Below are 27,389 nucleotides of genomic sequence, written 5' to 3'. Positions count from 1 at the left end.
TCCCCACCCCATTTAAGCCCCACATAAAAATATGAAAATGAATCAAACACCCCAGGAGTGAATAAAGGATGAGGGGTCTGCTTTATTTCATTCTCATCAATGCACCATTAAGAATAGGGTTATTTTGTAAAAACAAACAATAACAACAACAAAAAAAACACTCCGTTCCAGCATGAGGTAACTTTGCACAAAACCTGAGGATGATGTAAGAAGGGGATTGCCACTGAATTCACAGAATACTTATCTGAGCGTCTGAACAAGGACAGCTGTTTCCGTTCCTTCTTCTCTCAGCAAATTTGAGCAGCAGGACTCTGGCCGAGCATCCACAGCGAGCCAAGGAGATTAGACCATCAAACCCTGAACAAACCAAAAAAAGAAAGAAAGAAAGAAAAAAAAAAACAGCCAAGAAAATGGATTTCTCTCAGATTACAAGGAGAGCTTTTATTTGGAGCATTGCAAAATACATTTCATGGTTCTTAGAGCTCACTCTAACACTCTCTTTCTCTAAAGCAAATACTTCTTTTTCCATCTCTATCCTTTCATTTTCTTATTGATTAGAAAAAAGGATAGATCATCCTGCATATGTTTAAACTGTTTACTTGTAATCTATATTAGACACTTGGAAAATCATCCTTTTCTTTAAAATCCAGGCATTCAAACAAGAGAGAGATGGATATACATTATTATATGAATTAAACTATTAGTTTACTGATATTTCTTCTTGGAACATGGCTTTAAGCTTTTTGAATATAAATTAAGATGTGCACGTCTTTGCATTCATGGCAGAAAAATTGAGTACATAGTATGAGACACACTTTAAGATCATACTCTATAGGCAGCATATCAGAAACAAACAAATAATCTAAAAGTTTGTAAGTATTTTCACAGTGGAAGGAAAAGCAACTTTGGATTTGATAGTGCATGTTTATGGAAGCAGCCTGTTATTAATATTGCTGCAAAGGCCTTTTGGTCAGGCAAAGAGGACCGTCCAATTTAAAGGGCTGTAAGTCCTTCAGTTTCTGGGCACATTTCTTGCCAACACCTTGAAGTGAGAAAAGAAATCTTTGTATCCAAAATAATGCAGACACCTTTATTAATGGATAGTTAGGCCTTTGAGGCATCAGTTCCTTTGCAGTACTTTGATTTTATGCAGCACAAAGATTAATGAACTCATCTGGAAGTTTAGCAACGTTCATATGTTCAAAAAGCTGCTGCTGGAAGACTGTGGTTACTATTCCCTGCAGCCTTCCCGCCATCATTGAGCAGAGCCAGAGATTCCAACGAGTGCTCGCTATTCTTCTCTGGATGTGATCCGAGGCCAGATTGAGGTGAATCCTCCTTTTCTTCCCCTTCAGCCTCTTGCCCCTCTCCCATGGCGGCAGCAGCAGCTGCAGCAGCTGCACACTCCTCTTTGAACAATCGATCATGCTCCATCTTGAGTTCTTGATAGGAGCGGGAGAACATGTGGAAGATGGAGGTAGCAGGAAAGGCCATGATGAGAATCCCACTGAGGATGCTGCTCAGCGCTACAACCTGTCCTGGAATGGACCTCGGTACCATATCGCCGTAGCCTACAGTTGTCATAGAGATAATGGCCCACCAATAGGAGGCAGGAATGCTGCTGAAGTCATGAGGACCTGTAAGCTCGCTCTCAGCAAGATGGACCAGAGGGGAAAAAAGGGTAACAGCTACACAGAGGAAAAGCAAAAGAAGCCCAAACTCCCGGGTGCTGCGCCTGACTGTCAGCCCCAGCGTCTGCAGGCCCAGAGAGTGGCGAGCCAGCCTCATCACGTAGAGAATCCTCAGTGCTCGCAGGATCCTCAGCACCAGGCCCAGTTTGTCCAAATAGCCCTTACCGCCTCCTGGCCTCTCGTGCTCCGAAGCTGGATCTTCCTCCGCCACCACAAGTGAAACATAGTAGGGCAGGATAGCCATAGCATCAATGATATTAAGTGGGCCGCGGAGAAAATCCAGCTTGCTGCGAGCCTGAATGAACCGCAGGACGAACTCCAGAGAGAACCAGGCCACACACACCGTCTCTATGATGAACATGTTGTAGCATTTAGAGGAACACTTCCCCTGAGGTAGAAAGAAAGAGAGAGAGAGAGAGAAAAGGGGGAGACGGATAAGGATAAGAGGAGCAGGGAAATGACAAGGAGCAAGACAGATGGGGAGAGAAACATGAGAAGATGGAGGAGAGACGACAAAAATCCTGAGGTCAGATAATCATCCATAGCAATCATTAATAAATCACAAGTTAGTCACTTAGTATGCTAAAACTACTGCCACTGCACTGACTGATAACACAGTGACATAATCCATCATTTATTCAGCGAAGAAGACAAAACACAATTAGGCTTTTCCCTCTAACTACAGTATCAAGAAAGAACAATAACATACTGATACACCAAAGTAAAAAGTACAGAAGTACACACTTAACATTTTCAATGATTTGTGTTATCATAGCCATAGCCATAACCAGATGTAGTGATATTAAAAGGATGAAACATCTGTGGGATTGATGACCATCAGAAACAGGCAGTAAGTAATAATTTCTCGTGTCAAACCAACATCATTTTAGGGTTCCCAGTATTTCTTTGAATTGAAATCCTGCATTAAAAGCATGTTATTGTTTTTTTTAATACAAGAGGGAAATGTTATTTAGGCAAGATTGTGCCTATAACTAGACTTTAGGATGTGGTGAAAGAGAAAATCATTAGTGAGTGGTTAATTTTAAGCTTGAGGTCTCACTGTGTCCCTTTTTGCTTCAAAAAGTTAGGAAATTTCTCTCATCTTTGTCTCCTTCGAGTCTCTCTCCTTTTTCTGCACTTTTCTCACAGTACACGGTATACATTTGTCATTCTGCTCAGTGACTTATCTAATTCTTTTCCATCTCATCCTTCTTTTATCCTACAGCCAGCCTCTTCTTTCTCCTCCTGCCTCTATTTCCACCTTCTCATCACTCATTCTGTTTCCTCTTCCATCACCCTCTTCGGATGCCCTCCCCCGTATTCTTCAGTGTCTCACACTGCTCTCTTTCTGCTTTAAATCCATCATTCATCGGGTGATTCTCTAATTGAAACACATCTCTCTCCACAGTTTCTTCATGCATGTGCACCCTTCACACAACTGCCCCATTCCTCCTGCTCTCATTTATCACTCGTGTCCTCTCTGCCTTTCCAAAAGCTCCTCATCCTATTCTGACTCTTACTCTTTCACTTCAGTCCTGCAGAGAGATGCGTGTCTGCATAATTTGTGCTGTTATTGAGAGGATTCGACTTTAAAGCATTTCATGCATTCATTGTGAAACTATTTCACTGGGTTACGACATACTGAGATTTTGGATGGCACTAATAAAAGAATGAGCTCAGAGATTTTTATTAAAAATATTTATTCAGGACAATCTTTAGCATTTTCCCAATACCAACTGGTTACTTGGATTGTGCTCTTGGTGTTACATTTCAACACGTCTTTAGACCTAAATGATCTTGTTAGGCAGTTATTTCTGCTTACTTTCCCAGCAAAAGTTTGAAGATGGACAAAGTCCAGATTTAGATGCAGCAGTTCTGATATAAGAAGGTCTACGTCTTTGTTTTGACACAAAACTACTTGGTTTGGTTTAGTAAATCATTACAGTTTAGGTTAAAACACATTCTTTATTGTTGGCCATGTATTAGATTATTATTAGACCTTTGTTTTCTGCAACAAACTTTCTTTTACTTTTAGGACAATTACCCATGCCAATTTAAAAAAAAAGTCATGAGCAAAGGGTATTTGTGTAAAATCTACAGATATTTTTATGTAACAAGTATTCATTTGATGAACTAATGGTTTCCTCAATTTTGCAAATATTTTTCTTTTTGTTTATGTATAACAGTGGTGTTGAATTCTGCTCCTGGATGGCCACTATCCTGCAGGTTTTAGTTGTTTCTCTGCTCTTCAGCAGGTCTTCAGGTTCTGCAGAAGCTTGTTAATCACTCCTTCATTCAAATGATGAGTCAAAGCTGAGAAACATCTGAAACGTGCAGGATAGTGACTCTCCAGGGCCAGGATTGGACACCACTGACTTACAACAACACATGTCACAGAAACTGTAAAGAAATAGCAAGTTTCTTTTTCCTGAAAAAACACATGGGTCTCACTTATTTTAAACACAGACAGCAACTTGGACAACTGTAGCTCACAGTGACACTGCACAAATAAATTCATAGATAAAAATAAATAGATAAAAATATCTATCTATAAGTAAAAGGCAAACAAAGGTAAAAAGGGGAAAAAGTAGTTATAAAGGTATATGGGTCTGTGTTTGTTGGTGCTAGGGTACTTAGTCATAGCTTTTGTTGAATTTAAAAATACACTGTCAGAAAAGGCGCCACACATTGTGGAATTTACCCTCCGATCCTCTAGTAGTAAAAACAGATTTTCTCTACATTCATACAGGACATAATATCTCTGATCCAGTGGGAGACGGAATCCCTTCGTTTCAGCAAAAACAGCCCAACAAGCCAGTAAAGATGTAAAAGCCTCTATGCCCAGCTTTGCTCTCGGCAAATCCAACTCTGGAGCGACGCCAAAATGGTTCTTAAGCTCAGTGGGACAGTGAAGAGTTTCTAAAATGGTTTGAAGACTGACAGCCAAACTTGGCTGAAGACAGAGAGCAAGACAGAGAGAGAGAGAGAAATCTGTCAAATATGAGGAGTTGAGGAAAGTGCACTTTTGTTTATGTACCATTTACATATGTATCAGTATCTCTTAGTGGCAGTTTTCTCAGTTTGATCGATGTCTGAATTTCTCATCACTTCAGTGGGTTGTAATAATGTAAGACATAAAAGTCTGGTTCTTTTATCATTACAGGGAACAGTGTCTCAGCTTTTCATTATCTAAGCTTAAAATACTAACATGACATCTCTGAGAGTAATATGACATATTAGGTATAACAAGACAAAAAGAATGACGTTTGGCATTAACTTAAATCAGTAAGATGAAAGTTTCAAGTCTTAGTAAAGAGCCTGTTTACAAATTCAATCGAAATGTGAAGCAAAGATGATTATCTGTGAGTTCCCAAAATATTTTACACAAAGTTACATTTCAGTTTGAAGATATTATATAGAAATTTGATGAGAATAGGCATAAATGTGCTAAAATGTTTGAATTACTGTTTTTGTTTGGCATCTTAAACCTAAATTCATGCGAAGGGGTCTGCAGCAGCAATGTCATTGTCAGTCCAGAGGGCACCACAGTAAAAAGTGGAGCCTTAATGGATTTTATCTAAACAATGCATGATTTCTCCAGAGGTACAAAAGACTGACTGAGGCATATTTGTTCCTCAAGCTGAGGGAATTTTACAAAAGAAAATGACAGATTCAATAGTTTAAAGGTCCCCCTCCTGAGAACCACTACGTCAATAAATCATACCTAAATATTAACCTTTATACCTCTCCTCCTCAATCTTACCCATGTGTCTCATGTTTTTCTCCTCTGATGTCTGGCACTGTGGAGATTTCTGGCTGCCTGTCCTGTATTAATCTTTAAGACAGTCTCTCTCCTTAGTGTATGTCACGTCTGCCACAAACACTTTTCACCGGTCATTTATTCGCCTCCTCACCGCTCGCTTTCACTCCCGTACTGACATTAGGCCCCATCGGAGCTATGTGACACCATTCCTAACCTTTGCGGAATAGGTTATTTGTTACAGCTGCAAGCTTTTCACCTCGGAAACAAAAACAGACGCAATTACACACACAATAACCTTCCACAATACCAACTATTTCCCTGACCTTATCTCCTGTGTACCGCTCTCTGAGGAGCTAGTGACGGCACATTTCAGCACAGAAACTGTTTATCCCAGCAGCTGCATCACATGGGTTTAACATTATCAATGGCATTAATGAATCGCAATGTCAAGCTAAGACCACAGGGAGGGTGAAGAACATTTTGAAGGGCACAGTAAGTTAGCATTTCAGAACCACTCGTATAAAGTCAGTCCTTAGATTATACTGTTAACTTGAATTTCAGTGATAAATAAATAAATATATGTCCATAAAATCTCATAGACATATGAAAAGCACATTTTAGCTAAAAGTATATAAAAAAATACCCAAATTGTCAGGGTTTTATCAGAATAAGAGGGGATTAAATAATGATTTTGCATTGCTAAACAAAAAGATTATATATCTAATATTTTGTGCCTAAACTAATAACCACGATTTTATGTATCTGTTTTAATTAAAACTAAATCAGGCTGGTTAGAAAATGAAATGCACGGTTTTAGCCAAATAATGACTCACCATCTGGACGGAGCTGCAAAACAACTGCTACATGCAAAGTAGGGTTTAAAGTGGAGAGATTTGGCAGATGTTATTGTTCTGTTTTGTTTTTACACTCTACATAAAACAAAAAGAAACCTGACAGATCTGAGTCAGTCTAAGACAGTGGTGCCCAGTTTGTTTGTTTTTTTGCATCTGACAGAGGCAGACACATGTGACCTTGACTATTTCTGGTTGAAGAATAAAACCTTTGCTCATAAGCCAGTTAAACAAAATGTTATTAACAATGCACACATTTATACTATACTATATTTAAAACCATTTTACCATTAGTTTTTTAATATTTTGTAACAGTTATAGAAAAACTATTCTTTCAGTCAATATTTTTAAATGTAATTTAGACTGAGACAAATATGGTCTGATTTGGGGTTTTTTTTTGTTTTTTTGTTGGCATAATTGAAAGACAGATGAAACTTGGTCATTAATGCTCAGATTTTATCAAGGGACAAAAACATTATTTCAGTTATATCATTTTATTGATGTTGTGTTGAAAAGATTGGCTGGAATTAACAAAAGTTCAGCCTAAACTATTCTGTTAACCTTTTTTATTTTTTAGCATAATTTGTTTCCAGATTTTGTTTCAGGGATTCTAGTTTCACAGATTTGAACAAACTACTTTTAAAGTGATTTTTCTGCTTGTCTGCCAAGCCACCTGCCTTTGAGTGCACTTCATAACTGAGAATTAACAGAAATGAACAAATGGTGATGATGGATTTGCAGCCAAAATATTTGTTATATAATATCCGAGAACATAAAAAGTTAGCAACACTGTAACTCCATTCTTGCTTTGACAAGTTGATACTTGGATTTCCCTTTGGTTTCGGTGACCCCTTTTAATACATTTGGAGGTTTCTGCATAAATTTTAAAATATTTACTGTGTTACACCATCTGTATATTAATGATTAGGTGAAGCAGATTAGTAAAATAAATAAGAATCATATTGTGCTCCAGCCTCTCTGTAAGAACTGTCCTCATGTATAACAATGCAGACGCAGCTCCTTGCACATATATTTTTTATCGTTATCAAGCAGCCTCTTCATAACTAAATGATGGCTGCATGTTGCTGTTCTGCAGGCACTGATTGAGTTTTACATTCTTGTTTCCATCCTCATGTCTACCTTCTAATGACTCATTACTGTGCAGTGAAACAGCCGTTGAATGCTTCAGCAGTAAGCTCCGTGTATCATAGATTTGAAGTGTAAATGTGTTTTTTATTGATTGACAACTTTTATTATCTTTGTTTCTACTTCTTGATCAGATAAATCTCCATTTTCACCACCTTCAGTTAGTAATTAGGGCAACTTTTCCTGAGTGCATGGTTATTACTTCACTGTGTTTAAATGTTAGTGTTTTTTAAGAACGCTTCCTTGTCTTACAGTTTGACATTTCACTTATCATATAGTTTTGGCACAGCATATCCATATAACTCTTGAGTTTAGTCTGTCAAGATGATCCCGCAATCCTGATAGATTGAGAATATGAGCAGGAAATGAGCACAAAAGGAATAAAAAGATTGTGCCCATCATTGAGTTTTTCCTTGCAGCAGACCTTGAAGAATCTTTGCAATATTGAACATTTCTTTCTGTATGCTTAACATGCTTTTAAAAATTTAATTTCCATAGGAGGAAAAATTGAAAGGAGAAGTGACAAAAAGGTCTCCAAGGACAATCTAGACAGAAGCGCAGTCATAAAGAACGGTACTGAGCTCCACACCAATGACCTTAACCTGAAATAGCCCACATCAAGCATCATGTTCACAGCTCATGGCGTTTTAAAAGGCTTGCATCAAGTGGCAACTCCATTTGTCATTTCAGTCCTCTCCAGCTACCTGATTTGTGCACAACTGCACATGAAGTAAAGAACATTGTGTACACTCACCAGCCACTTTATTAGATCCACCTTGCTAGTACCAAGTCATTTTACCTTCAGAACTGCCTGAATTCTTACAGGCATAGATTCAAGAGGTTGTTGGAAACATCCCTCAGAGATTTTGGTCCATATTGACAAGATAGCATCACAGATTTGCTGCACATTTGTCAGATGCACATTCATGATGCAAATCTCCTGTTCCACCACTGAGATCTGGTGATTGTGGAGGCCACTGGACTCCAGTGAATTGAAACTCATCGGACCAGGTAATGTTTTTCCAATCTCTAATTGTCCATCTTTGGTGAGCCTGTGCAAGCTGTTGCCAAAGATTCCTGTTCTTAGCTGACAAAAGTGGCATCCAGTGTGGTCTTCTGCTGCTGTGGCTCATCTGCTTTAAGGTTCAACATTTTGTGCATTCGGAGATGATATTCTGCACAATCCAAAAAAGGGTAAATAAACAAAAACAAATGGATTTCTATTCTGAATATTCTATTTTTTTATTCTATTTTTAACCTTTTTTGGATTTACCATGTCCTGGATGACTGAGAAGTCATGACATCAGTCATTTTGCATAAATTGGTTAAAGTACTATTACTTTTCTATAATCTTGAACCAGTCTACCTGTTCTCCTCTGACCTCTGACCTCAACAAGACATTTCTGTCCTTACAACTGCCACTCACTGGATAATTTATTGTTTTTTGGATCATTGTCTGTAAACTCAAGATATGGTTGTGTGTGTGTGAGAATCCCAGTAAATCAGCAGTTTTCTGAAATACTCAGAGTAACCTGTCTGGCACCAATAACCATGCCACATTCAAAGTCACTTAAATCCTGTTTCTTACCTCATTTGGATGGACTGGTTTGAAGACATCTTTACCATTTCTAGATGCCTAAAGGCACTGACTTGCTGCCATGTGATTGGCTGATTAGCTATTTGTGTTTACAAGCAATTAAACAGGTGGACCTAATAAAGTGTCCGGTGATGTTCCCAATACATTTCAAAAATTCTTGATGTAATTTATAAATAATGAGCTTCCATTTCATCTCCAGAAACACACTGACCATTGCCTCTGAAGACTTTTCCTCTGAACAGTATAAAATGAACATAAGTGTGAACAGTTTTACCAGCTGCACAGGTTATAGAGCAGCACATTGCTGATAAAGACCAAGAGCTTGTTCACACACAAACAACCTAATGGAGATAAAATGAACAGGAGCAGGGTAGACAGAGGAGACGAAAGAGAGGAACTGAAAGGAGAGTGTGGAGAGGTGAGGGAGAAAGAGGAGTACAAGATAACTTGATGGGGAAAACATACTGTGACATCTGAGGTATGGGCATCCCTTCAAACTCTATATGTCTCTATTCTTCATCTGTCAGCACTACACACAAACACACACAGTCAGAGAAATACACATAAATAAGCAAGAAGGGTTTTCTTTTTCTTTCCAGCCTGGTCTGTCCTTTGGGATATTTTTAAATAAAAAATGGCTGCACATTTTTTTTAAACCTTTAAAGTAGCAAAAAGAAAAAGAAAATTTTAAATTCATATATGCTGTTGTTTGTATGCAGCAAGTAGATGCATAAATTGCTTCTGACTTCAGTGTTACTGAGTAGAGCTGCAGAGTGAAGGGGGTGTTTAACTCTGTGGAAACTCAAAATACTGTAATTCTGCTGAACACACAGTGATGGAGACCTGCTGCTGTGTGTAGAACCTCAGGAAGCAAAGCGGCTGTTCTGATTGTGTTTAAATGAGTGTAATTTGTCTGTTACAGCTGTTTTGTTCTGCCAAAACCAGACAATTTTGTCTACTTTCCAAACTTCTGTCTTTCCCCATCTGTCCAGCAGGTGTCCCCTGTGTGTCTTCTTGTTTCTGCACCTGTGGTTCATCATAAATCAAAATGAATCTCCCTCCACACCTGCTCATCATCAACAATTAGTCTCAGAGAGTATAATAACAGGTGCTATCTGTTATTGTAGTTATGTTTCTTGTACTTTATTTCATAGAGGATCATGGGAAGTTGGGGTAGGGGGTGGGGGCCACAAAAGAAAAAACAGCTAAGCTAATGTGAACATATTTCTGCAATAAAAGCAAAGGATATTTCCTTATAAGGAGTCAATATATAAAACGTCACATGGTACTATTCATGAATAAAGTGGTAAAAGGGTTCTTATATATCAATCCTTCACAACAGTACATATACAGATGGAGACAAACGAGACAAACAGCCATTCATGCTCTCAATCACACCTTGGGACAATTTTACAGTTACCAATAAATTTAACATGAATGTTTTTGGTCTGCGGGAGGAAACCAGAGAACCCGGAGTAAACCCATGTGCACAGGGAGAACATGCAAACTCCACCCAGAAAGGCCCCAGGTCAGGAAGTGATCCTGAAACCTTCTTGCTGGGAGGCAACAACTCTAACTACTTTAAAGAATACCAGCATGTGTGCACAAAATGTTCTTACTGAATTCAAATCCACACAGATGAGCAACAGGATGTACTTGAAGTAAACTAGGATCTAATTTTAAAGCTAAGGATATATCAAAAGACACATCATTTGATTTTAACAAATCTGCTAGCTAAGTTTAGTTTTAGACTCTTAACAGACTCATCTTGAATCAAAACCATCTTTGGTTGAAAGGTAAAATCAAATCTAACATCTGACACTGGTTCTAATGTACCATCACTTCTAAAGTCTGTTTCTACATGAGGAGAACCTGCAAACTCTACACAGACAGGTCTGCACTGCTGAGATTTGAACAGGAGACCTTTAATCATAAAACTATTGCAAATATTCTGTTGGCTTGTAAGTGGCTTTTCTAAAAGGTGTCATCATTTTTTTAAATTTCTTTTCAAATGTACCAATTTCTCCCTGGACCATAAAACATCTTTTGTTAAACAAGCACAAAGTCTCTAGAGATAAAACATCCTCAGCCTGTCGCTGTTCACATAATGCCTTTGTTCCATTGCCTGCATTAAAAAAAAACATGGTAATGACTAAAACATAGATGCATTGTCCCAGTTCAGCAACCAAATCTCTGCTGATAAATAACAAATGTGACAACAACCCAGGTTATAATTATAAGGGTGTCACAAAACTTCAATTTTTTTTGAGCAATCATTTTTGTTAGGAACATTCTGTCAGAAAACCTTTAAATTTTGTCAAATCTTGTTTGTCTTGTGCCAAAACTGTCTTTATTATGCGGAAGACATACCATTCTGGATTGTGCACACAAATCAAACAGGCTTGTTCTTCTGCTGTCAGAGCTCGATGGCACTTGCGGTTTTACAGTCCATGTGTTCATTTCAAATATCTTTAGGGAATTTATAAAACCTCTTGAAGATAAAAGCATTAAGTAATTAAAAAGATAACTCCTAATATCAAAGTTAAGATTTCAAACTGTATTTTCACAACGTCTAAAAATACTTGCAAATGGCATTACTTTATTTGTCTATGTTGTGCAATCCCATCTGAGCATGGGCAGGATAAACACATCATATTTTCTCTCTCTCAATCCCACTTGGCAGCCATGCAGCACATCAGATCCAGCTCCTGAGCAGATTGGCCATAATAGGCATGGAATCTGCTTGGCACTCACGCAGTAACACTCTATGTACGCCTACTGAGGTAAACTAAAAAGAAATAGATGTGAATGCTAATTAATTTTTTAGGCACATTCAGTCTGAGGCGTTATATTCTAGTAAAAACATAGTTCACATAGTATGACAGTATCTTCAGACACTCCTAATGTTATACCAACTGTAAAATGAGCCAGTATCAGTTTTTTGTCATTTTTTGGAAAAGATTACAAAGTGGAAACTATGATCATGGCCCTCCGTGTTGATTAGGCTGGTGAAAAATAACTAAACATAAATATCCCTAACTAGCAGGATTAGCAAAGGCAACTGCAACTTTCTGTCAATAAGGATGTTTTCAGCAGCAGGACATATGGTAACTATATTCTTCACAAATCTTTATCCCAACTGTTTTTGGTTTTATTGCAGAAAATATGAAATAATATGCAACTTTCCTTAATCTAAAAATGATGGCTAGCAGTCCACATTATGATGAATATCCATTAATAATGCCTTCTCTTCAATATGCTCATAATGAAGTTATGATAATCAGAAATAATTTGTTGCTGTGTTAACACTTTTTGAGCTGTAAGAAAGGGCAAAATGAATAAGTGTTGTAAAAAGCATGAATTCTTTAGTGTTTTTGCTTAAAATATCAATTCTTTCTTGTGATTACAGATCTACATATCTGCATTGTATGAGATTACTTGTATACTTTTATATTCTGGGAAAAAAACACACACACACACACACCCTCCCATTATATGATGATACAGTTTGAACATTGAGTGTACAGTATGTGAAGATTTATCCAACTAGTTCATCCTTGGGAACAAGTGGACAAGCTGCTATCAACCTTGCAATATAAGCTAATCCCAATCTTTGCACAGACATGAGCTATCAAAAACAAACAGGCAAAAAGCTATTATCCAATTGGTTCATTAACTTCCTTTTTTCACCACTTCTTGTTTTCAGTCTCTATCCACTATCCTCTATCGTCTTTCCTGGAGTGCCAGTGACATTAACTTTCAGCCAAAGTTTCACCCAGCCAAAACACTGGAGTTTACAGTGGCTTCAATGTATGAGCCTTTATGCTCTGGTAATGAAAGCAAAATCATGCAGAAGACAGATAAAACACAGCACAAAAGAAGGCATTTTTAATTTGGAGTTTCTTTTTGGAAAACCGTCAAAAGAAATTCATGACTGATGATGTGGCTTTGTGTTCAGGAGTTTGGTCAAAGAGCAGGAGACAGTATGCGCACACACTTAATAATTTAAAGCCCTTGCTGTTATGTCTTTGGACTTTGAGCTGGAGTGTGGGACTTACATGGAGGTGTGAATATAAATGGTCTTAAATAGAATGATGCAAACACAATACTCAAAATAAATATGCACTTTTCCCACATAAGTCTGTTGGCTCTGCTGCTCTGAGGTGCAGGAAACGATCCTTTATGTTGCCGAGTCAAGGCAGTCAAAAGATTGGATAGCAAATAACAAAGCCTCCTCAGAGACAGCAATTTTTAAAACATTTCTTTGTTGATTCACATAAAAAAATTCTGCAGAATTTAGAAGCAGGAAATGTGCATGCAAACCAAGAAATTCTTCAGAGATTCTATCACAGCCAAAACTTTAATCTTTTCCAAACACAGATTCTCCGAGGAGCTGGACACCAGTAGAAAATGACAGATGAGGGAACAGATTTTGTTTTTAGCTTCTGGCAGACAGAGAAATGACAAGCAGACCTTTTGGTAAAGGCACAAATCTCTTTGCTACTGTTTCATTTACAGCATATGATATGAAAACCTACCTTTAATAAAGAATCTCCTGTGTTGAATTACCCTAAATATTCAACAACTACAGTTTTAATTAAAGGCCTATCAACCAGCCCTTTTCAAGGTTTAAACTAAAACTATCTTCTACTGAGAACAGAAGAAGTTCCAGCCATTTTGGTCAAGTCTTGTAAATAGTGTTACGTGAAATCACTTGCTATATCGTGAAATATCACAAACATGTTAGCACTCAGAGAATGTTGATGTCACATTTCATCTGATTTTTAAGTCACTGAAGTGTGACAGCTGTTCAAATTCTGCGCTGGAGTACATGGGAGGTGGCAAGATCAAATGCAAACATTTGAAACAAGCATGTCAGACACCATTGATGGAGCTAGACAGTAGATAGAAAGTCAGGTTTTGAACTTAATTAGTGTTTGGGGTGACAATTCTGTTCAAGCTAATCGTGAGGGGTTGTATCATACCTTGACTGTGTGACATCACTTCTTCTGTGCATGCAGGTCACTTCAGAGCCATTTACTGTTCACAATGGAGTCTGACTCCAGTCGCATTTAAATTATAACATGAACAACCACACAAAATAATTGAATCTCATCAAAATATCAGAAATGAACATTAAGGCCTGAAATATGAACATGGCCCAAGTTAAAGCCATATTTCTGTTGGTTATGATTGGTTAGGTGGGGCAGCACAATGTGTAGTGATCAAAGAATGTGTTGGCGATGATGCTCAGCTACTGTCACACCAAACTTTAGCCTAATATTTGTAAAATTGGTTGAGTTGCAGCCATGTTGTGTTTCCTAACGTGAGTTGACTAAAATAACCATCTTGAATAGGATTGACTCCAAAAAACGAATCAGTTGTAGATGTACACTGGTGGATTGTTTTGTAAAAGTTGTCTTTCATTACATATTTAACTAATGCCACAGATAATCAAATACATGCACAGAGACACGGACCACAACATGATTGCCCTTTTGCCTTCAGCAGCTGGGGATAACTATTCCAGTGTTCATGTGAGATGACACACACAAGACTGTCACGCTTTATAGAACCTAAATAAAGAACAAAACTGTTAACCAAGACATAAGTGGGCTATAACTGTATCTGCGTTCCTTTTGGAGTACATGTGCTGGTGATGTATGTCTCCTATGCACCCATTTTATATCACTTTGTCCCAGACAGTATTTAAGTCTAACAGCTCCCCTGGGAAGGGAGTAAATATGATAGAAGAGGAAAAAAAAGGGCTTCATGGCTGGGTTAGTCTGCGCATTTTCTCTTACTGCGTCCTTAACCTGGACTTCTTTATTCCCTCCATACCTTTCAGTGCTGAAGTTGTTACTTCATCTTAGTCCAGAGATCACAAGACTGATTCACTCTGCTTCTCTATTTTTTTTTTCTCATCTCTAGACAGAACATTTTTTTATAAAAGTGTCTGCCCTCTGTAGAATCACAAGCCCAGGCAGGCTCTGTGGTTCAATAACATTATTAAGAAGACTTTGGTTCAGAAGAAGTGAGTGGCTGTCAGTCAGAAACTTCACAGTTTTATGCTCAAGTCACCCAGACCATGACTCTGCTGCCTCTCTCCCATCCAGATACTTGTGATTGATGTTCTGGGATGTAATTATCGAACAGTAAATCCCACCTCAATTTATGGCATTGAGAACATAAAATGGTCTCTTCAATTACCACAGGCCTAAATGAAACTGAATTAGAACGTAGGAGAGCAAATCTGATGAGGCTGAAGACGTGAATCCTCACTGACCGAGAGCAAAACAACTGGAAGCATATGCAGGAAAATAAATTCTGTGAAGGCTTGCTTGTCGGCTCTGCTCAGGAATATGTGCAAATAAACTGAGTGTGTTTGACATTTGAACAATGATAATATGTAAATTCAGGCAGGTGCTGCTTTTCAAATTGCATGTGGTCTGTTCTTTGCAGAGTAAACACCGCTGCTGCAGATTTGACTCTAAGAGATTATAGAGGTCATGGCCGGGATAAAACAGTTTTCACAGAAAAAAAGGAAAGAAGACAAACTGACAGAGGAAAAAAGCAGATATTGAAGAGATGTTCTGTTAAATATTTATCAAAGGTTTTTACCTGATCAGCAGTGACATCAGTCATCGGGCACAGAGAAAAAGGCAAAAGTCTTCATCCAGGCTGGATTATTGTCTAACCAAATGAGTGCCTGTTTTTGTTTTGCTTTGTTTGTTTGTTTTTCAGGCTTATAAAATAAGTCTTTCTGCACAGAAAGATTAGTCAATATTAAACCTTTACACTTTAGCATGACACCGTTTGTTTAGTCTGTCTCTGTTTTCTGAAAGTTATTATACAAATAGAAGTTTTGAAGTTTAATATTAGCTAATGTAGGGTACTTTCACACAGGTATTATACACTGTATTTTATGAGAAATAATTTTTTATAAGCCTAAAAAACAATTTAATAAATGGCCCGTATTTGGCTAGCTTTAGCCAGGTCTGAAGGAAGACATTTGCCCTTTTCTTTAAACTCCATATTCTGCAACTGATGATACAGTGCTAACTTTTGATAACTATTTGACAGAACATCAGTTCAAAAATGACCAGACTTTCCATTTGAGTGCAAATTTTAGATACCGGACTGGTGGCGCTCAAGACAAGCTACACTCATTGCAGCCTTCCTCCTGGATTGTACGATAGGAAATTCTAAAAATGACATCACATCTTTATCAGTCAATATAAATTGCAACCCATACTTGCAGTAAAAATTACAGCACAATTACATTAATTGTTTTTGTAATGAAATTATAGTCCCATAAATGTGAGACAGTGCAATCATCTAAACATCATTTGCTTTAGTTAGAATACATTTCGAGGTAGAAGAAAGGCATACCAGTAACATAACACGACTGGCTGACAGATAATACATTTAACTAATGCCTAGAGTGCATGGAGAAATTTCAAATGCAATTGCTTCTTCTTAGGTCATGAGGTATTGTCTGTCTGTGTCCAGAGCTTTGTGTCAACCTCGTTCTGTCAGATATTATGATGGGCAGTGAGTTTACTGCACTTCTTCATGAATGAAATACAAAAAAAAACACTTTGAATAATGAGCTTAATATGTTTTGTTTTCTAGGCTTTCTATTCAAGAAAGAATGCACAGTTAGAAAATAATTTGACAGATAAATTTAAAATTCAACATGTATCTATTTGATCATATATAATTTGCTTTATCTTGATTTGATCTTAAACTCAAACTGCATTAAAACCTTAAATTAATTACATTTTTTGTTCACTGCTTTTACTCTGTCATCTGAAGGAAAAATAGGAAAAATATGGATCCATCCATTATCTTTACCCGCTTTTTCCTTTCCAGGCCGTGGGAGACCTGGTGCCTATCTCCAGCCATCACTGTGTGAGAGGAGAGGACACCCTGGACAGGTCTCCAGTCCATCACAGGGACACATAGAGACAAACGACCATTCACCCTCTCACTCACACCCAGGGACAACCTAACATGCATGTTTTCACATAAGGAAAAGGAATCTCAAGTTAAGGTTGACCGTGCAGCAACAAGTTGCTCTTTGGGGTCAATAAATGGCAGAAATCCATATAGATATAATTCAATTTCTGCTCCTGGTACATTCTAGTGTTTGATGGGAAAATGCAATTTTCACATCTTCTAAAAACCTGACATTTAAATGACAAAAATGTGAGCATTCAGCAGTTCAGTGATAATTCAATTTCATAGTAAATTATCAAGAGATCAAACTGTTTTAGAGTGTCTAACATGGTTAAAGGTTTTGTTTTGAACCTGACAAACTGAAGTACAACAGATTAGACTGCAGTGTCAGCTAGAACTAAAACAGCTAAAACAAACTACTAAAATAACCCACCACTGTTGAATCTTTTTCATGAATCCGCTTGAATATTTTGACAAAATGTTGCAAGAAACAAGCAATATTGATGACACGAGAAAAACTTTGGATTTTTTTGCATAAAGATCAGATCACACTTATCCAATAATCATTTTTCAGTTCTGAATCTGCAACATTTTTCAATATTCATCTTTTACTTTCCTTCTTTCTCTCTTTTACACTCCTCAGCAAACACAGGCAGGTAGAAGGGCGAGGTGAATTATAAGTGGATGAGGGAATTTTTGTCTCATACCACCAAAGTGTAAAGAACAGACACAAACAACAGAACCATGTGAATTAAAGATGACAGGAATCCTACAGTGTCTGCCTGGGCTTGCTAGCTGGACAAGCTGATGGAGTTCAGAAGATGAACACAGGGGTTAGTCTGAAACTCTGAAACACACAGAGACAAACCCATGAAAGCAGCAGATGGGCTTGTTTACTTGTGGATGAAGCTGCTATTCTCTCTCCAACAATGTGCACAGACATGCAAAAGACCCTTAAATGAAAACATTGTCTCAACAAATGTCCTCATAAGGCTGTGAAATGCAGACGCAATAACATAAACCCATTACGATGTTATAACCCACACTGTCATTTAATGGCACAGAGAGACACAAACACAAAGCCATACTCAAAGAAATAAAGACCTTCACAAAAAACTGTTTTTCTTGGAAACTTTTAGCCCCTGAATCACTACTGCAAAATACAAAACAAATAGCTCCTTTTAAAGAAAATTAAAATAGTTTTTCATGCTCACAAGAAATCTATTAGGTGTGCATCATAACATTTTTTAGACATGCATTGTTTTTTGTGCACCAGAGAACCTTCATCGTAGCCTAGCAAGACAAATATGTCAAGGCGTGGTGAGAGTGAGGCAAACCCAATATGCAGAATCTTAAAAATAAAAACTGATTTATTTAAATAACAAAAGTAGAAAACAAAAGGCTGACGAGGCAGCAACACAAACTATAACAGAAATCCAAAAACGGCAAGGTGAAACAAGATGAGGCGGGACCGTGGACAAAAACAACAACACATGGACATACCTGAGACAATCAACAATGAACCGACAGGGAGGTGGAGAAAATGACCAGACTTTAAAGCACAGGGAAATCATGGGAAGTGGGCACAGGTGAGTGATTACAATTACAGACAGGTGGAGATGAGTGTGGCAGAAACCAGGAGTAGACTGAGGGCAAAGAGAGGATAATGATAAACAAAGACAATGAGGACAGAACCAAGAGGCAGAGACAATACAAAGACAGAGCATGAGAACAAAAAACCAAAAGTATAAAATAAAACTCAAAGGAAAAAACAAAACCCAAGAAAGCAGGAAAAACAAGAACCCAAAACCAAAACTAAGAACAAACTAAAAAAATACTAGAAATCATGACAAAATATCCTTAAACTCAGACTACTATAGAGAGTGGCTTCAGAAGAATACATGTCCAGCTTCCATACAACATGAAATATTCCTAATCATGTTATTTAATACCTAAATGACAATATGGTAAGTTACACTCATAGGCCATCTGATTACCAATGACATCTGGTAAGCACCGCTGTAATATCTGTATAGATAAGTCTGAGAAACTATCTGGTGCTCAAAAATATTTTTGTGTGAGCACCAGAATTGTTTCTCACAAGTATCGATTTGTTTCTCTGTGTACATAAAACTTTCTTGGGCTCACTAGTTTCTTGTACAAATGAGAAACCTATTTAAATTTTTTGTCTGCCAATGCCCCCTTAACGGCTATAAATAATAATTAAAAAAATATCCTAAATATACATCTGAATTCAGGTTGACAGAAAAGTTAATCCTTTTCTAAGTTGGGTCATGCAAATCCATCCATTTTTAAGCAGATGTTTACACAACCTTTTGGGTGGTCATGTTAACAAAGTAACCATCAAATCACACCAACCACATGGAATCTTGTTTGAAAATAGACTGACGACTGACTTCACCACATTATATCTGTTAAAGTAAATATTCACAGTTTTAGTTCACACTGAAAGCATTACAGAATCTAGCAGAATTATAAACACTCAGAGTTTTCAGCCAAATCTGGTACTTGAGCATTTTTATGTGTGTTCTTATGACTGTCACAAAAAAAAAGAACTTTTTCCTGCCAACATTTTCAAAACCCAGTCTTCAGCATTCACAACTCATCAAGTATTCTGCAACCATCCCTCTCATCCGCCTCGCTAAATTCTCCAGTATCACGCTCTCACACATTGGATCCTTTGGCTGCCTGACACTGCTTAAGTCAAAATCAATACATGGACACTGCTGTTGATGAGTCGTAAAGAAGCCAACGTCGAGCAGGAGCGTCTTTTATAACAACATTCTTGGATTTATACTCAAACTTCTTATATAAGGCTTTGCTTTTTGCTTGGCTGCAAATGTAAAGAGTCTGTTCTTTAAGATTTGCTTGGTTAAATGAAGGCTAAACAATTACAAAAACATATTAAATAAATGTCCTTACAGCAAAGCATAAAGTAATTTGTTTATGCATATTATAAGGGTTCTGTGTGTGACTTAGATGATGCACCTTCTAACCATAAATCTCAAATCAAACTAAACTGAATATATCTTCTCTGTGATTTTTCCTCATGTTACACTAAAAGAAAAGAGTGTTTACTCAAGACTAACAGGGGACCAAAACACAAAACCTTTTTTAGAAAGAGGTAATTATGTTTTTAGAGGTAAATAAAGTTGGCCAATAATGAATGCTCCATTAATGGACAGGCTAAATAGACAATTAGTGAAGCTGAGCTTTGAAGTGTTTCATATGCTGCAGTGAGTTAGGTGAGAAAGAAACGATGAATGTTGCTGATCCTAAAAAAATGACTGGACTTTTAAGTATTAAAGAAAACAAGACCAGCTATAAGTTATGCCTTGCATATGGTAATTTGTTCCTCTAGCCTTTCATTGATCATCTCTCCCACAGTTTTCATAAAGCTCATGCAAAATTTATTACATGCATGAATGCAAATATACCTCCTAAACTGAAATACTCATACAAACCCAGCTGGAAAAGCACTTGTGCCAAGTCTAAAGAGATGAAGTCATTTCCATATCAAAGTATGATGTTATAAAAGTGGATATTTTGTCAATCATGCCGTTGTTTGTTTTGAAACCATGTGCAAAAATCATATTAAATGTGTAAGAGTGTTTTCTTTCACAAAGACAAAGGGAAAGAAAAGATGCTGACTCTTATTGCTGCACAGACAAAAACCTGCATCTTTGTTTTTATTTGCATCTTGAGCAAGAAAAGGTAACCTTTTTTAACGCATAGTTTAACAGACAAGAGAAAGGTGTTTTAAATATGGTAATGGATGAAATCCTGGCCTGTATCAGAAAATAGTGCATAACTGAAAAATGAATTTGCTGCAATCAAATTTCAGTAAAAAAAACAATTCTAGAGAATAAACGTACGCCCTGTTCAAAAGGAGCTGTGTCAGTTACAGTGAACGAGCCTTTTGGAGCGATGTGACAAGCAGTGCGTGCACTTGTCTGTTTTCTTAGACATGCAAATTTGCATGACCTTACAAATGTTCTGCACATTTTTGTGAATGTCTTTTTTTAAAGATACAGTAAGCCCATTTCATTATTTCAAAGCTGGACAGGCCTCAGTGAGCAGCTCGGGCTTCATTATCTCATGCTGCTATGGGGAGACACAAATCACAGGACACACACGCACACACACACATACCCAGCAATCCTCCTACAGGGATATTTAACACAGTTTGATTGCAGGCGGTTTTGCTTTTTGCAGCTTTGACATGTCTCTTCTAAAATGAAATGTGAATATATTTATTTATCTGCCTCAAACACTGACACATTGTCAAGTATAGATACATAGCATTAAAAGTTAGTTTTCAGGAAAGCAAGAGTTCATGACTGCTAAAATAAGAATTTGGCTCAGAATGATGATTAGCAGCAGCTTTGGTGGATATGATCACAACATCTTTGATTAGGGAAGAACTGGTGAAAGTGGCAGTTATAATCACTCAAGAAAAACTCTCCACTTGGGTCTAACGCATGCTCGTTTCATGTTTAAACATAAGAATTGATTAGTTAGAAAATGCTTGACCTGGCATACTCACCTTGTCTTCCTCCTCTCTGAGGTCGGGCATGGTGCTGATACACAGGCTAACAACTGTTACCGCAACCATGATCACGGACAAGCAGGCAAAGATCTTCCCTGGTAGGCCAGACTGGGGATTCTCCACCATATCCCTCAGCCAGTTCATCACTTTTTGGTAGCGAGTTTCCTCTACTGGCACCCGCTGCATGGCGTTTTTCTGCCTACGCTCCTCCTCCCGTCTCTCTTTCTCGTGCACTTCCTCGATGCGTGTGTACATCTTCCTTTTACAACACCGCTCCATGTACGCCATCTCCACGCCCCAGTAGTTCAGCTCGTCATGCAGAGAAAGGATGCACATCTCGCGTAGAAGGCGAAGTTTTCCCGCCGCCAGGAAGTTGAGGATGACTCTGAAGGCAGACGGGGAGCGGTCAAAGAAGAACTCCTTCCTGGCTTCATCGTAGTCGTCGCACACGCTGGCAATGTCCTCGAGGGACCGGCAGCCACAGAGGCGGCCAAGCCGTGTGAGGGGGAATTGCTGAAGTGTGCTCCAGGGGAATGTGTAGCGATTTCCCCCGACATTTATCACTGCCAACAAGGCATGGTCAACTGACCCCAGGTCCTCTGGCCGGCGGATGAATTGGGCTCTCTGGTAGTACACACCCTGGAGTGTGAAAAACAAAGAGCTGGAAGTGACTTCACTGATTTCATTTTACTTTTATTTTATGTTAGCAACAGTCTTAAACATACCTTGATTGTCTCAGTCTCTGGAATCTCAGTAAAGATTCGGTCAAGACTGCTGTCATCACTGACCGACAGGTTGCTGAAGTCATGGTTGGCGTTGCTAATGATGGGCATTGCAGCATTTGGAAAGCACGCTGCTCCAGACTGGGCAGCTCAAAACAACTGAGTTTTTGTTTTCTTTTTTCTCAGCAACAGAGAATCTATGGCTTTGGCTTCCAAACCACAGAGTACAGAATCATAGAAGAGCCACTTGATGCCACAACTGAATGTGCAGGACTTACGTTGCAGGTAGCAGTCCACAACAGACTCAATTTGTGCATCAAGATTCAGAAACCAAGTGACTTTAGTGTTCCTTCTCTGAAGCCAAAGTCTAAATTAAAAGTGTGGATAAACAGACTGAGTTAGGATTGGTCTGTCACTGATAGATGCAGATGATAAGCTCAGTGAGTCAGGCAGCCAAATATGTAGCACTGAGGTGTCCGGGGACTGAGAGGGATCCTCCGTGTCGCCCAAACAGGATTAGGGAGGACCGAGACACGTGGCAGCATCGTGCAGGCACTGTGAGAGAAAATAGGACAAAAATGTTAGAATGAACTCAGATTAAGTTGACACAATTAAAAGAAAAATTGGGAAAAAATAAAAACATACAAGGGGATAAGAAAACAAAAAGTGAGCAAGAGAAAGCTAAAAGCAAAAACAAACATTTTCCACCAGCTTTGCCTATAAATGACCAACCATACATCATAAAGGCCAGTGAGAACCTAAGCAGACAGCAAAGTAGTTTAGAGTCAAATCGGCATTTAATAAAGACAGTTTGGCTTGTTTAGTAAGTGTGGGTGACAGCTGAAAAGACCATTCAGGTCCCACAGATTGAATTATTACTTGTTGTAAATGGGCAGCAATCCTAACAACAGACTCTGAAGCTCAGGCTCCAAAATGTTTCTTTTTTTTTCTTGGCATTAAAGCTGCTCAAACTTTTTTTTGGCACTACAGTTGCACAGATTGCTTCACTGTGTACAAAAACCTTAAATAGTTTTCTTAAATAATTTATTTTAAAGTTGGTCATCGAGCAGTGTTACTTTGTATTTTTCTGACTCATACGAGCTACCAGTTTGTTTTGTACTCAAGTTGTCTGCAGAGCCTTCAAGATCCTCTTTTTTTCTGCACACACTATAGACTTATTTTATGAAATTATGTAATATGAAGCAGATTTTGATCCCAGTCACTGCAGAATTGTTTGTGTGTCCCTGGATATGTGCAGCTTTTACACTCATAGCCATTGCAGCAAAGTCACTTGGAACAAAAACTCAGCTTACAATGTGAGAGAATGTGAAGAGAAATAAAGGTCAGTGTCAATGTCAGCAACAAACATATATTGCTTATCAAATGCTTTGTCATTGCAGGTAAAAATCATTTTATCTTCAAAGTCCCCTCCCATTTTCATCAGTTTTTCACCATTTCAACCAAAAGTTTAGGAAATAAAAAGGTTCCCAGGCAAACACAGTATCAATCAAGTTCACTTATTTTTCTTTTTACTTTCAGATTTTATAAAGCATGTTGCCAAAAGTCAAAATTATCAGACCCTGAGTAAAATAGCTAGATATACCACTTGATTGAACTTGTCAGCAGCTTGTTGCCATCGACATGGGAACATGTTTTTCTCCACTAAGGAAAAAATGATAAAATATGTGAACATTCTGTAACAATCACGTTTCTTCCCAAATTGTATTTTATTATAACAATAGTGCTGTGTTTGGAGGCTGTAAAATTATGTTCAGTCCTGGTTTATATAACAGATTTTCAAAACTACAAATATTATTCAAACTGAAACATATGTAGCGCTATTTTAACCTGTTTGTGTTTTTTTCCAGTAATATTTGAATACATATTCAGACATGCATGTCCTCTGGTATCCATCAGGGGGTGCTGCAGCCCCCTCTGCACCCCCACTTCTTACATCCTTGTTTGCTGCATGCTTTTACAAAAAAATTTGGACAAAGTTGTGTATGCGTCACTTCAGATGAGTCAGAATCTTAGTCTCAGATTTCCCTGCCTCTTTTGTAAGGCTTTTATTTTTTTATTTTTTAAATAAAACTCTTATTGGAAGCTACAACTTTTGTTTCACAACACGTTCAGGACAACATGGTGTCCTGTTTCAGATCTGTTTCGTGTTAAAGTTTTAAAACTTAAGAGTTCTGCAAGTATTTCTATGTCCATAACATAAATCCCAGAACATAAATCAATAGATGCTGTCTAGTCACAAATTGCTATAGGATTGAGTTGCCTGTTAAACAGTCTAAACTAAAGTCTAGAGTTCTAAGAGTTTCTCAGTTACACTAACGTTGTTTACAAAAATCTGATTAAAAGTATTGACCTAATTCTGCTCAGTGCCTGTTCACAGTATTGGCAGGCATATCGAGTGTATGAATGAGGAGAACAGACAGTTTGAAGCAATGGAACCAACCAACATGCATCACTAATTCAGATCCAGGAGGATAAGATCCTGGACTGGAAGAACCAATAAATCACTGCTGTCATCATGCTGCTACTTCATTTCCACCTCAAAGAAAGAGAAGCACTTGACAATGTATTTATAAATCGATTCTTAGTCCCTATGGAAGCGTTTGTATTTTGGGGAGAGATTTTAAATGAAGGAGGTGATTTTAGCAGTTTATTGGTGTTATCAGTTTTTATGCTCTGCACTGGTAGACACAAATGGCAGAAGTCATTCAGAAGATCAAAATATCAGAAGATAAAGACATTTATATTGCTTAATGGGAAGAAAATGTCATATATTTGTATATATTTTTCAGCCGTATGTATTTTGTTGGATCCATGTTGGTTTGGAGATGTTTCATGATGAAGTACAACTTTTGTCCCAGTTATCACAGAGAGACAAACAAAATAACTTATTAGACTATGCATGGTTTTGATGTGCACTCAAGGAACAAGTCTTCACGCACCAGAAACAAAATGTGACCAAATATGACCACCGTGGCAGTGCTATCATCATCGGCTACAGAATAAGCAAGTTCACAATCATTTTAGGACAAAAATAGTTTTGTTGACGGTGGGGTGGCGTGGGGACCCAAAATGCAGGAGACAGGTGGCATAGTGAGAACTAAATTTTTTAATAAAATACAAAAATGCTGATAAGGCAACAAAAATAAAAACTAAACTCAAAAGGAGGGAGCACAGGGAGCGGGATACGACTAAAATGACAAGAAACACTGAGAAATAAAAGCAACCGGAGGAGAATAGGAGTAGCAAACCGTATGAACTCCCAATGAACTTGAGAACAGAAGGCTTTTGTTACAGGAAGTGGTGTTTACTGGAACAAAGACCAGGTGAGCTTAATGAACAGGTATGGATGGTTAACTGAAGGCAAGGATGACTGAGGGACAGCAAATGACACATGTGAGTAACAGGAAAATATCAAGAAAATATCCAAATAAATAAAAAAAGACACAAGGGCTAAACTTCTCTCTTCATCAAAACCACCAGAATAGAAGAGAAAGGAAACTTGGAAGTTTGGGGTATGGTGCATCGGATGGAGGAGACTTCTGGTACAAAGGATGGCATTTTTGATAGACTGGATTTATGATGAATGTATAGAATAACCATAAAACTCAAATATTAGACACTTCTTCAGCTGATTATACTGTTCCATGTTTAAAAAATCTCATGTAGGAACAAGTAAATGACTTTTTAACTATAAAACACTTCAGAAAGAGACAAAACATCAAGTGTAACATTTTAAATATGCACATATGAACATTTATTTTTCCTGTGATAAAAGATTGACTTTTTTCTCAGTTGTGCACCACCTTTGTAATTTGGCTATTTAATTAGTCCTGAACTAATGAGCTTAATGAAAGTATTTCCCTGGAGTGAACACAAAATGTGGTTTAAAGGGCGTTTTTTAAAACCCGTAATCTTAAAATTTAGTATTTTCCTTTCACATCAGGAGTGACTGTCTAAAACATCTCCTAATAAAACGTGTCACTTAATTAGAATAAAAGATACCCCATGTCTCTCCTTTTTGTGACATCACATAAAGGTGAAGTTCTCTGCAGACCTCATTAGAACTTAAGAAGTGCAGCTTACCATCTTGACCCTCGCGCTCATCTCCAAAAAGACCGAATAAGCTCGGAGGAAACCCCCCTTCTGTCGCCTCGCAATCCCACCGCAACCTCTTCAACTCCACATCAGGGGGTCCAGGAGCAGCCTCTGCCCCCACATGCCATCAGGACAGAGGAACGTCTCCGGCATCATCCGAGCAGAGCGTGCGGGCAGTCTGAACGCAGGGGTGGAGGGGAGCGGGGGGGAGGTTCGGTGCGCTCAAAGTGTCCCGTTACAGCTCGGCTGACGGTGCTGCAGGAGGAGGAGGAGGAGGGGGAGGAAGGGCAGGGGATGGGGAGTTCAGAGTTGTGCGCAGCACGGGAGACTCCGGGCGGCTCATCCAAGTTCAAGTTTGCGTAAAGGTGACGACAGGCGCAGCGCTGACTCCTCAGCGAGAGATTTCTGCAGAACTGTCGGCGGCGAGGGACTCACGGAGCCCGATTCTCCAAAAAATCTGCTTCCTGATAGATTCTGTGGAAGTCAAGGACACCGAGGAGATGCTACAGCCTCCCTGTTTACAGTAAAGAGTTTCGCGCAACAGGGGGCGCGGTTTCTTCTCAGATTACCTTCAGTAATAAATCAGGCAGGCACCAATTACAGCAAAAATTAATAAAACTGCATGAAAAACACAACATGCTTGAGTAAAAAAGATGGTGATGAAAAGTTCTTTGAGATCTGTGGTTTTATATTTCAATAAAACTAAAATATGTTAAGTGTTGGTTATTTGTGCTGCTTGACTGTTAAACTTGGTTACATTCTGAATAGAAAAAAAACCGATATTAGAATTAAGTATGAATGGTGAGTTCAGTATGTTTACAAATAAAACCCAACAGGAGAATACTAAAGGAAACTTGTTATGTAAAACACCAGCCCTCTGTAATCCTTGTGGGCAGGGCCAGATGGCAGGGTGCAGAAATAAGAACAATCTAACTGCTGAGAGCCACAGACACAAGACAATTCACTTCAAC

The 27,389-nt window shown here is 38.2% G+C and overlaps 1 protein-coding gene across 1 annotated transcript; it reads right to left on the bottom strand.

Annotated features, from left to right (window-relative positions):
* Positions 1-411: 411 nt before the first annotated feature.
* kcng4a (potassium voltage-gated channel, subfamily G, member 4a) lies at positions 412-26,593 on the bottom strand. The gene is made up of 4 exons (XM_025006526.2): positions 26,407-26,593; positions 22,306-22,857; positions 21,578-22,219; positions 412-2,079 (listed from the first exon to the last, which is right to left on the bottom strand). The coding sequence occupies exons 2-4, from the start codon at positions 22,411-22,413 to the stop codon at positions 1,201-1,203; spliced, it is 1,629 nt and encodes a 542-aa protein (XP_024862294.1). The 5' UTR covers positions 22,414-22,857; positions 26,407-26,593; the 3' UTR covers positions 412-1,200.
* Between the last annotated feature and the right edge of the window lie 796 nt (positions 26,594-27,389).

This window comes from Kryptolebias marmoratus, linkage group LG11 (assembly GCF_001649575.2).
Source record: "Kryptolebias marmoratus isolate JLee-2015 linkage group LG11, ASM164957v2, whole genome shotgun sequence".
In the NCBI taxonomy this organism is placed as follows: Eukaryota; Metazoa; Chordata; class Actinopteri; order Cyprinodontiformes; family Rivulidae; genus Kryptolebias; species Kryptolebias marmoratus.
Note: the sequence above shows the minus strand (reverse complement) of the source record. Positions and strands in the feature narration are given on the sequence as shown.